General features: G+C 33.4%; 1 protein-coding gene across 1 annotated transcript; it reads left to right on the forward strand.

Annotated features, from left to right (window-relative positions):
• Window positions 1-2,497: 2,497 nt before the first annotated feature.
• LOC117104306 lies at window positions 2,498-9,092 on the forward strand. Its single transcript, XM_033245098.1, has 4 exons — window positions 2,498-2,937; window positions 3,733-4,309; window positions 4,843-4,876; window positions 6,779-9,092. Exons 1-4 carry the CDS (start codon window positions 2,862-2,864, stop codon window positions 7,787-7,789), a joined length of 1,698 nt encoding a protein of 565 aa, XP_033100989.1. The 5' UTR covers window positions 2,498-2,861; the 3' UTR covers window positions 7,790-9,092.
• Window positions 9,093-13,221: the final 4,129 nt, after the last annotated feature.

The following is a 13,221-nucleotide window of genomic DNA, read 5'->3' on the forward strand; positions in this document are numbered from 1 at the left end:
GAGTTAGGGTTAGGGTTAGGGTTAGGGTTAGAGTTAGGGCTGTCTCTTATACACATCTAGATGTGTATAAGAGACAGCCGTAATACTTTACTGTAAGCTTTTATGACTAGCTAGATTTGTTGCGGTTTTAATAGTTTTTTCTTAATTAAGCAATTTCAGACTCGTTGTTCTTATAAATTGTGTTGTGTTGTGGTGGTAGTGGTGGTGAAGGTTTGCCAGTGGAAATAGATCTTAAATACTTTCGGGTTCAACTGTTGGATGTTTTAGTATTTGACTTTTATTCTTACGATTTTTATAAATATGATCCTTGTGAATGTACCGTCAAAAAATTGATGTAAAGTACGTCTGATTAATTATCCGGGAGTGAGTTCAATCGATCGGGTTACCATGGAAACTAAATCACTGGTCACGCTATGCATTGCTGATTGCCAAAGAAGGGTTTACGGATGGATTGGGTTTTCGTCGAAAAACGGAAATATGTGATTGAATTAGTTGAAAATATAAACGATTACGCTATTAGCAGAGATAATTGTAGAGATGTCTCCAACGAAGGCAAATTAATTTATATATTTTAATCATTAAAAATATGTCTATGTAAATACAAATAACGTTGAATAGGCCTAGCCTATTCATATTTTGATTGCGTAAGTTATAAGAGCAATTAAAGAATCCTCTTCGATAAGTTAGGCCTACTTAAGGCCTAACATCCCTGCTTCTTAATAGGCGGTCCGCAGGCCAAATTTAATTTGGGCCGTGTGGAAAAACAAATAAGAAATATATATATAAAACATATTAAAAGTTCGAGGAATACATTTTCTTTAAAGTAAAGACAAAAATACAACACTTGGGTAATGTGCACGGGGTGGTTGGAAAATGAGCAAGATAATATAGGCCATAATTTTATTAAATAACGCCAAAAATCGATCACCGGGTACTTTCCGTTGTCCTATTCTTTATTGTGTGCTTCAAACAATAAATAAAAAAAAATTAAAATTAAAGAAAAAAAAAAAAAAACTACAGAAACACGTACAAATGTAGAGGTTACCCTACTCAGATCTAATTTTAAACCATGTATACAGAACTATAAAAAAAAAAAAAAAAAAAGTCCTAAGACTGCTATTTTTATTAGCTCAGCTAAATTTGACATAGCAGCTCAAAGAAAGCACTTTAGGCCTATCATAGACATGTTAAAATTTTAATGATTGAAGAGTCCTGGTGCATGATTTGAGATTAGTAGAAGCCCATTGTTAAAACATAGAGGTACTAAAACACAACTAAACGTGTTACTTGGCAATACGTCTATTTGGGTTTTATCGTCAATAAAAAAAATTTTAAATTTTGCATGGTCAAAAATAAGTGAACCAAAAAAACAGAGCTCATAATACATTTCAATTCTCAAGACTCTCTGTGCCAAGCTCTGTACGTCTCTGTGTTTTGTTTTGATCACTCAGTGTTCCGTCAATAGCCTTCTTTATTTTATAGGGGGATAATAGTTGGTGTAGGCCTACTAAAAGATGCTTAAAATTTTGTATTTTTCAAAAATACTAAGTCTAGACTTAAAGCGTACTAGGCTTTTGTATTGTGATCAATTACATTGGTAAAGCGATAATTTTGAAATTTCCACAAAAAAAAAATAAATAAAGAAAAAATAAATAAATAAATACTTTAATTTTGAAAATTCCAAAAAAAAAATAAATAAATAAATAAATAAAGAAAGAAAGAAAGAAAGAAAGAATGAAAGAATAAATAAATAAATAAATAAACTCTTAAAATAGACCGATTGTAGTGGAAAGAATTTCACTCAGATGTATATAACGACTGCTTTCAAATCGCCGATTATCTTTGGCCCTCTAAAAATAATTTAGTCCTTTCAAACAAATTAATTGAGAACTAGGGACCACATTATCTATTTATCTAAGTTAAGTTTGGTTTCCATAAGATCGCTACACGCTAATATAGACAGCTTGACGACGTTGAATCGGAATGAAATAAATATTCTCCTCGCAACGGGGGCGGATCCAGTCTGTTAAGAAGGGGAGTGATAGTGTGCGAGCCGAGAGAGAGAGAGAGGTGGGGTGGAAGTGGGCGAATAATGTCGGATGGTATTTGATAGATTTTTACTTTTTAGCATGGTAATTTTCTAATAAGCCTTAATTTATTTGTACAAAAAAAAATACGGAGGAAGGCGTACGTCGCCTCTCACACCCGACCCCCTATAAATCCGCAATTAACTAGCGAAGTTCATTCTTTGCATAGGCCTACTCTTAAATTTGAAAGTGATATCAAGTTTAAGATTTGTGAATTAAAAACATTATTATTATCATTATTAAATTTATTTAGGATGAGGCCTCACGGGGGTCCACTTTCATTTAAAGTGCCAGTTTGTTTGACCTTAATTGTCACTTCAAATAAGTTCAGGCCCCGAGTTCAGGCTTTTCTACGTAATTGTGAAGGTCGAGAAATATAAAACACAACTTCATTATGAAACGCGTACTATTTGAACACTTCTATGGCAAAGCATTATTATCCACAAAGAAGTGAATAATGGTAATCTACGGTGTATTGTTAATGGATTAGCTATACCTCGGTGGATTATACCAAACTTCCATATCCTTCAAAAGTAGGGTCGAGTGTTCGACTATTCCATTTCGTAGGTCAAGATCATCAGACTCCCGTTGGCATAAACATTTCAGACTGCCTGGCACATTCTAAAACCACGGCGAAGAAGTTATTTCCTGATTGGCAGTTGAGAACTATGGTCGTGTTGCTATCGGGCTTTTAACATCATCAGTTGTTTTATTTTAGTTTCTAGCATAGTTCTAGAGCGTTCTCGATTTTAAATTTGCTGTGGAAAATCTATCATGGAAACCACGAAAACTATTATCTGGATAGTTTTGTGCGTCGCACATCATGGATTTGCATTCAATTTAACAACAGGTAAGTGGACACGAGGACAGGCTTACACCTCCCTGGGAGAATGAACATTCCTATACTTTGTTTTATGACTATTTGAGGTGCTCCTCCATGCTTTGTTAACGTTGACCTACTGTGGGCTGTTATGCTTCGACAAGATGAACATAAACCAGGCTCCAAAAAAAAAAAAAATTGTTGATATGTTGTAGGCCTATAACTGATTTTTCTAAAACACAAAAATGATGTTGGAAGAACTTGGTAACGGATAATGTGACACAGATTTTTTAATATTTAATCAATCTTTAAACTTTCCAAAATCTGTTTCTCATTGACAGTTCCCAAGATTTTCATCAAACACTATTTTTGTGTCTATAGAAAAAAAATATAAAATCAGTTGTAGTACAACCACAGAAGTACATCTCCCAGGTATAACAATACATCAACATTTTTTTCCCTACGGAGCTTGGCTTTCAATTGGAGACCTGTCACTCTATATTAAAGACCACTTATAAGTTATAGGCCTACTTTATGACTGTGTTACAAGCCTGCTCCAGTTTGTAAAATCTGATTTAAAAAAAATTAACTATTCACTTTTTATATTTTTGCCCACATAACTTGTTGAATCAAAAACCACACGATGAATCGAGTCACAATTTAAGTTTGAATTTTATTTAAATTTTAATAACAACATGTGTTTCATTTTTGCGAATCGAGTCACAAGTTAAGTTTTTATGGTTAAGTTTAATTTTGTTTCGTTTAATGAATAAAATTGTATTTATTATTCTGAATTTTCACATTTTGTATGTGTTCTTTTCAAAGTTGAACACTCATCCTTATCATCAGACATGGAGTATTTCACTGCAGTAACAGAGATAATAACACAGTTTACCACAACACATTACGAGGACCCCACCATGGGAAGCGTCCCGGAAAATGGTCTGCCAGAAGAAAGAATAGAAACAACAATCGCCACAGGGAATTCTACCTTCCAGGCAAAAACGCCAGAATTTTTAAATTCCTTAGGATCAAGTTCAACTGATGACGTAGTGACGGCTAGTGAGTCACTTAATTCTACGGGGGATAAACAAACAACAATGGCCTCGTCACATATATCAACAATTACTGACTTCGGCGAATATTCTGAAAGTACTGAACATCCGGATCCAAAAATGTTTACCTCTTTAGACACTGTTTATACATCTCCCAGCAATTTACGCACAAATCATGGAGTTTCTTATGCCCCTACAAGTACCACGAACATTCCCGTCATCGACGACAAAGAGGTACTACTTTTCTCCCAGACAGTCGTTTTTGTTTTGATCGGAATTGTATCTGTTCTTGGTGCTATATTCATTATTTGTATTATCGTGAAAATATGTACTTGTTATAGAAAAAGGTAAATTTAATTGTTGTTTCGGGATATACTACTGTCTATGTTTATTTGGGAAAAATTAAGTACTGTAAAGCCTTTTACCTGTCTCTTACTATAATCATTTAGAGGTACTCCATGATATGAATTTCTGTTAAAAATACAATGTATGCCTATATTCACATATTAACATTTTATTTTTTTGTTTACTTTTTTCTTGTATTTACTATACATTTAATTATGGCCTGTGTTCGAAGGCCGTTTAACTAAACATTGCACATGAGCCAATGATCAATAATTATAATGATATGACAATGACGTCAGACGACGATGAACACAATGATAGTGAACATTACCAGCTAAAGAACAAATAGGTGACAATCGAATTGATGTTCTATGAAATAACAAGGTTAATGGTAGTGCCTGGACATTTGTTTCTGAACCTTCATTCACGCGTGGCTCGGACAATGGTGTTAACAATAATTATAATTTAAATAGGATAAGTAACTAGACGATAATTATAATGAATTTTTTAAATATCTTTTTAATTTTATTAACAGGTCGAAAAAGAGTAAACGGAAGCATTCTTGGAAGGTAAGAATACCAAATACAGTCACATGCTTATTTGTCGAATTTTACCATCTGTATTTTAATCTGCTAAATTGTATACCGTAGGCCTACACCTAGAATCAGTTACTGTTAATTTATAACGCTTTATAAAGATATATAAGGTGATTGTTTATTTCTATATATTGACCTTTGACATACCTATCAATGCGCATTTCAAACTACCAGACGGCGTATTGTCACGATTTTTACTTTCCATACGTTAGTTACCGTGGTGAAAAACGAATGAACTCTCATCACACACACTACACAAATTCTTTAGGATTATTTCAACAATGGTTATTCCTGTCATGAGACTTATGTTAATGAACAGTGTGCTTCTGTGTACTTCGACTTACTTTGTATATTTAAGTAAGTTAGTAACTTTAAATAGGAAAATTAAAACGTGTGAAAATATTTTCGTCACCAATTAAAAGACGCGTAAATAATACTGTCCTATAGTTCTGCATTATAACTTTCTTAAATTAGATAATTATTTTGTTGAATCAATGATAAACTGTTTCGATATTTGCCGCGATATTTTAAAACTTTTCATGTTATATCATGACAATTATAGCGACAATGACATTTTCCTTGCATAATGACACCTTTCCTGACACTGTAAATATACGTGATAGTTTGTGAGACATGCGCGTATTCCTGACTCTGCTGATTGGTCAGTGGTTAAATTTGATTGACACTCGGAAAGGGCCATTTACTAAAAATAAATAGCGTACTACGTATTTATACAAATGTTTTATTCTTGTTCATTCATCATGATTGAAATTATAAAAATCTTTAATATTATTATTATTTATTGACAACTCACTTCTTTTATCTTGTGAAAGCTATTAAAAAACGGAAACCTTACGAACATTTCGACATCAATCGATTTGTCGTATAAAATATATCTAAGCTAAATTAATAATGTATAATTAATGATTTTTTTATTACAAATTTGAGACGATACAATTGAAAAAAAAAGCTTTATCCAGGAGTGTGTTCAGGGAACGATGTGTTAAGCTTAACACGTGATTATCTCCAAGTTCCAAACCAATACATTAATAAAGTACCGTATATAAAATGTATACAATAAAATAACACGTGATTATCTCCAAGTTCCAAACCAATACATTAATAAAGTACCGTATATAAAATGTATACAATAAAATAAACCCCATTTTAATACGTTTCAATATCCACCAGTAAAATAGTGTAAAAGTTATTGAATAAGGTGGCATAAAACCGGAATCTGATATTATAAGTATAGTTTGGTTTATATATTAATTTATTTCCATTCAAACACAAGAAATGGAATACACATTAAAGGCTGGGAATTCCCCCGATAATACCGATCGGCATACCAAACCGTGGACACCGTGCTACTGACTTTCTTTAAGCTTGGAGGAATTTTAGTTTCTAAACTAATTCCTCCATATTTTAAGTAACATAAGTTAAACAGCTTGTGGACGATCCAAGGACGACCTGCAAATATTGCACCACCACGGAAATAAGCAATTCGAGAATCGTTTTACTCAAGCTGTTTAACAAATTATATAATCTCTGTCTACAATAGATAAAACAACAGATTTGTACAAATGTAAAATATATAATAAAAATTGTCATCCATGTTTGTTACGGTACCGTTTAAAAACCTCCTTTTATTAATTTACTATTGTTAGTAATACTGTATTGCTATTAATTTATAAAATATGCTTTTATATCCTAAGCGTTTAAACTTTGCATGAAACGATATTATATATTTATTATTCTTTATTATTTATCTTTATTATTTATTTAAATAAACATGTGTCCCCATAAGACTTCACTAAGAGATTAAATACGGGGTTATTAATTGTTATAACATTTCAAATATTTTCCTTTCCTCAGAGAGCAAAGACGGCGATAAGTGATACATATTTCACTATTATGAGCGGGAAGAGACCTCCTTTGCCACCGAGAAATGCTCGAAGACACCGTGATGATGCTGAAGACCCATATCACGTCCCAGTACTCCTTGATCTTTCAAATAAAAAAATTCCTTATGAAAGCAATTTTGAAACGATGGTTTATCAAAACTCTGAAAATTCAACCAACCAGATACCGCCAGGAAACACTATTGACGCCGTAAATATGACATCTACGGTCATACACACTGCTGTAGAAAACATTTATGAAACTGCATTTCATAACAATGGTTTATCACCCGATGATGATGAATCAGGTATTAGTCCACCAAATGCGGAGGTCCCGCGTTCCGATGGGCCTACAGACGAAGAATCTCGCGCTGTAAAGCGCTACATTTCAATGCGCTGTCGACCTGATCAACGAGATGAGCTTCAAAGGAGTAGCGCATGCTCAGGTGACAGCGCAATTGCTGTAAATGGAGATAAAGTCATAGATGAATATATCAATAACTTATTAAAATTTGATCATGATGGAGGTGAACCTCGTTCTCCAGAGTACAACACGTACGATAGTGTCCCACAAAATCCTTTTCGTTTTCCAAAATCAGATTCCGAACATACCAATGGTTCACACTATGTAGAGAAATCATTTATCAATAATGAAGACGTTCATAATCTGGAATCGCCTGACTACAATATGCTACAATTCCGAGAACCGCAGGGGGATACGCAAAAATACGCTAGTTATTTACCTAAAAATGATGATAATACAAAGGCCTCGTTGAACGGTGTCGTTGCAGGAGGCAACCCGGTAGAGACAATTAGTCCTACTGTACCAAGTGTAGAGATGAATACTGTAAATGAACTTCAAAACGAATATACGATTGACCCTACCAATTTGCGTGATACCGCGACAGTGAAAGATGGTTCCGAGGGGATAATAGACATTAGAAAAAATTCATGGAAACAACGAGGGCTTTCATGGCGAATATGATAGTAATGAATCTTCTTCAGATTTTGCTATTATTAGTAGGGCCTACAAACAGTATTATTTTAAATATGTCTTCGAATGATATACAATGCACACACTTATCACCTTCTAATAACTTACTTAAATATTCATAATACGAAAGTGATATTTAACATGATTAAGTTTATTAGCACATACAGGCACTGTACAATATATAATTAAAATTATTATTAATAATTATTAGACTATTAGCATATTGTTAAATGTCATGCATAGGCCTACTTAAAGCATAAGCCAATGAATTACATTTACTGTCTTAAATTTATAAAAACAGGACTTAAAATAATTTACTGTGTTGGTTAACATGTACAGTACAATTTGTAACCAAAGGACAGAAGCTATGATCACGCTATCGGTTTTTATGTGACAAATTTGAGTAATCCCGTACAATATATGGCCAATAATGACGTCATATTTTCATACCCATATATGAAAAAAATTGATGTTTGTCGCATGAAGTTTGATAGTGTGAACAGAGCTTCTGGTTTCCATAAAACCGCTGCATAGTTATCGTTTACAGTTTTCGGCGACGCTAATTGGTCGGTCGAATCTCGGAACATTTAAGATTGGGTCGGGGACAGCTACTCAGTAGTAGTGATTATAGTGGGAATAAAACTATAAAAGTAGATGAGATGATGATGATGTTACTGGCAATAGTGGAACAGTCGCGCCGCGTTGTTGCGTCTAGTCTCGCATTCTCGCGTTTGAAGCTTGTAGCCAAAGTGTGAACCAAAGTTTCGCGTCTAATTTTGAGGTCACACTAAATCTCGCGTGCGTTGCGTATGAATCACACTTAAAAATAAGCAGTCATCATAACACTGTAATAACTTCAAATAGTACTCATCTAAAATGTTTTAACGCCTACGTATTAACTTTAAATACAAAAAAGAAGCGGAGGTGTAACATAGTGGTTAAGTTGTTTGCCCTCCAATCCCAATTCGAAATGATTTGTTGTCACAACACAAACATAACTCACTCCGCAAGCTTAATGTGAGATTTATGTAAAGCATATTTCATGTCATGTAAAAAAATTAAAACTAAAATACTTTTTAGTTCTCTATTGACGTATCATTGGCTCTTGTACTTAAAATAAATACAACCTTCGGTACGTTTTAATGTAAATTCGATATACTTGTATATTGTCACTTAATCGCCACGTATATGCCCATATATAATTTTAAACCAATTGTATAATAGTTGGTGTATTTTCTTTCTAGTCCAGATCATATGCTGCAATAAAACGACATATTTATAAATGTGTTGCATTCATCTTGGTTTTTTGTGTACTTAATTATTATTTATTTGTTCGATCGATGTATTGATTGATTTGCGAGCTTTGAAAATGTTTTGAAATTAACGAAAAATATCAATTCGTTAGAATGATGATGAAATGATGATAAGGACAACGGTGCATAACGATGATGGTGATAACGATGATGATGACGAATGATCATGATATTGATGACGACGATGAATGATGAAACAGAATGATGATCAGATTATGATGATATTGTCTCAAAAACGCCCAAACATGGTCATTCGAAACAGTAGTAACAATCAATACATTATACACAACGCACCACTTTCTTCAATTCCCGCTTATTGTGGAATACAGTCTTTACATTATTTAAAATTGTCCTATCACTGCGTTTCACTGCGTAACTAGTCTCAGCCAGTTTTATAGTTTCCCTGTCTACTTCTGTCTTTGGTGGTTTTGTGTTGTGTATTAAAATGTCATAACTTTAAAAAATATGATGTTAGATTCCAAGCTGCTGAGTGTCGTGGGCCTGGATGTGCAATCGTACTTCGAGCATACAGTACTGACATAAGTATTTTAAGTTTTAGTTTATTTTTAAGTCGATCTATGAGAAAACATAAACACTTTATTCATTCGTGTTTGCCTTGAGTTAAGCGTTTTAGTACACAAAGCAGCACCAAGTAATCAGATTTTAGCCTAATTAATAAAAATCTTTTTTGCATGGATTCATTATTGACTAACGAAAGATTACTTTGTACCATAGTTTGCACGTGGATTATATCCGGGTCACGTTGTTCGCATTGGAATTTCTCCTCCGGTAAACAACCTGGTTATTCCTGAGTAACGTTCTACACGGTTAAATCATGGAGCGGGCCATGGAGGAATAAGTTTATTCCTCCATAAAGTTAAACTTGCCACGCGTTCGGTAATTTGATCAAGGAGTAAGGTACGTAGGTTTCGCACTGATTTTTTGTTTCTTGTCAAGTGACTAGTACATATTAGGTTGATCAAAATTAATCCATCACAAACACGGCTTAATATTAAATCGAGCACTGACCTAACCAACTACCGACAATCAAGCAAATAAATACAATTTAAGTAGATTAGTTTGTTAATTCAATGTTCAAAATATTTCAGGAGCTATCCAAGCATTGTAGCTTCCGACAATGTTTTGATGAATATGGGAGTAAATCGCTTAATACCTTCCGAATATTCTCAAGTAGGTTTGCTATGTGAACGATTGCTATCAAAAATTAAACTTAATTATATTAAATGCCTGATATATAGGACGGAATATTTACCATATTATTGTAGGCTAATACTTGTAATTACAAATATAATTAATTAGTTCTTCAAAGCTGCAGTACCAATCAAAGCAACATTTTGGGGAGTCGGTGACGTGTCTGTAAATTTCAAAAACCATGATATGCGGTTCTCTTTACCAGTTTCTGACTACAACCACTCGTCGGCACAATCCACCATTAACCCAAAATTCGTCTTTACTTCATACCTTGCTCAATTGGTATACTTGTACTTTATTTCAGTGATCTTCACTCTAAAATCTTTCAAATAATAAATACTAGTGCACTTGCGTCACTTCTGAAAATTCTATCTTTAAAATTATTTAATGTTGCAGTTGTTATTTAAGCAACATCCATCAACGATGAACATCAAACTCAGTGCAGCTTAAACGGTTTTTTGTTGACTTGACTAAAGCTTTCAACTTTGATAGTCGGGATAATCTTCAGAACCTGACAATGGTTAGCCACTTTAAATTACAGGTCAATCTAATTTTCCCCGGATTTTTTTTTTTCAAAATGAAATTTGTTATTAATGAAAATTTCTGTGGTAATAGGTGTATCTTCGCCAACACTGACATAGGCCTACATATAAAGGTCTCCATCCACTTAAAGACTAATTTTGAGATCGGGGTTTCTATGGTCTTTAGCAGCTTTGGCAGCTTTGGTATGTAATTAGAATGCTAAAGACTAGAAATTGCAAATTGCAAGTGAAGTGCTGCGAAGTACAACTGCATATAAATGTTCTTCGAACAAAATTATTTATGCGAGTCAAGTGAAAATAATGAATAATAAAAATATAACAAATAATATGAGACACGACCCATTGTCTATATTAGAACACTGACGAACTGACGTAGAAACATAGTAAAAACGGGCGTTGGTACTGTGTATGCCAGTCTACAACAAGCGTCGCCTAAATGTAAAAATTAGCACGCTGAAATAGGCTAGTAAATAAGTTTAACTGGGTTCGTAAATAATATTGGCCTCAAAATATTGTGGCTGAGACATGGGCCGATTAAACGTATAGGAAACCTAGAAATATAGTAAAAACGCTGAATAGTTAGTAATACTCGAGCGTCGCCACATGCGGACTTTGGTACGTGTAGGGTAGTCTACAAACGTCGTCTAAAGTACAGTAATTGATTTTACCCGGCAGAACGAAAGAAGGAAACTCCGCTTTTCAGTCGTCTTAGGCTCTTGTTTTTTGACAAACAATGACCTTTCAGAGGTCAAATTGCTGTCAAGAATATGAATTTGCTGCAAGGATGTCCTTAATTGGAGGTGCTTTTTAATCAGAGAGGTCATTAATTGGAGGGAGACCTGTATTATGATTTCATAAAATAAAAACAAGTTCACATCACTATTTCTGATTCTATTTAATTCATAGTTTTTATTTTTACTAAGAAGTAAATAAAATGACGTCACAATTTAACGATTATGTTTCATACGGTTAACTTTTAACGTGAATTTTGATAAACAATAAAAAAAAAATTCAGACTCGCATCAATTGTTTTGTCTCGTTTCATTAACACGTTTCCATCCACATCGTAATGCAATTATTAATATTATTATCATCGTTATTCATATATACAAGTTATATGGATTCGTATATCAGAGATTTAGAATAATATATACAAATATCTCAACGATTCTATCTTGGTCTTAAACTTGACCATAATTCTTTCTTCTTAAAACTTTCCTATCAACATTATCAAACTTTCACATTATTTAACTTTAACATTATTTTCGATTCTGAATTAGTCCGATTCACTTTAATTCAGTTGAAAATCTTCAATTATATTTACGATTTTTATTTTCATATTTCTTACAAAAATTATCATAGTAAAATAATTTGACTTTACAAATTTCAAAAAAAGAAGCTAGATTTATGTTACAAAACTGATAATACTTAGCGGATCACAATCATATAAATTTGAAAAAAACTGAATCTCATCCTTAAATTTCCATTTTTTGAACTAACATTTCCAATGAATTGTTAACGATAAATCAACATCAAATCCAGGAACTTATTATGTTTCGTGATAAATTATACATCTTGAAATTATAATAAACTCTTACTTTACAGTACAACACAAGATTTTTCAAAAATTGAACCATCGAACTGTTTTGGATTATAACCTGCATTATAGGGGGATGGGGAATCTACGTATTTAAATTTAAATATATTAATTCCAAGCTTTATGAAAGCAAAACATATTCACACTATATATAAAGTATCTATAGATAAATAGGTTATAATATTTGCATCAAGCTTTTGTCCAATTTTTAAAGAAATCCATGTAAACATTAAACTTGATTCATTAAAATGATTTGATTCTTAAAAGACATAAATGTCCTTAGTGGTTGTGAATACTAAATCATTATTTTGAGCAAGAGCCTTGAATACAACACTTGTTTACAGTGCAGTAGATGACATTTGTATACAGTAAAGTATAATGTATCTTTATGTAACTTAAATAACACCAAGATGTTATACAGGCTATGGCACCCCAGAGATTCCAGTGACCATGGTATGGCACCCAACAGTACCAGTGATCATGGTATGGCACCCCAGAGCTACCAGTGATCATAGTATGACACCCCAGGAGTACAAGTGATCATGGTATAGCCCCCCAGAGGTACCCGTGATCATAGTATGACACCCCAGGGTACAAGTAATCAAGGTATGGCACCCAGAGGTACCAGTGATCATGGTATAACACCTCAGAGGTTCCAGAGATCATGGTATGGCACCAAAAAGGTACCAGTGATCATGGTATGGCACCCACATGGTACCAGTGAGTGATCATAGTATAAAACACCAGAGGTACCTGTGA

Source organism: Anneissia japonica, unplaced genomic scaffold (genome assembly GCF_011630105.1).
Source record: "Anneissia japonica isolate Jap-2015-1 unplaced genomic scaffold, ASM1163010v1 scaffold16607_len328336_cov185, whole genome shotgun sequence".
Taxonomy (NCBI): domain Eukaryota; kingdom Metazoa; phylum Echinodermata; class Crinoidea; order Comatulida; family Comatulidae; genus Anneissia; species Anneissia japonica.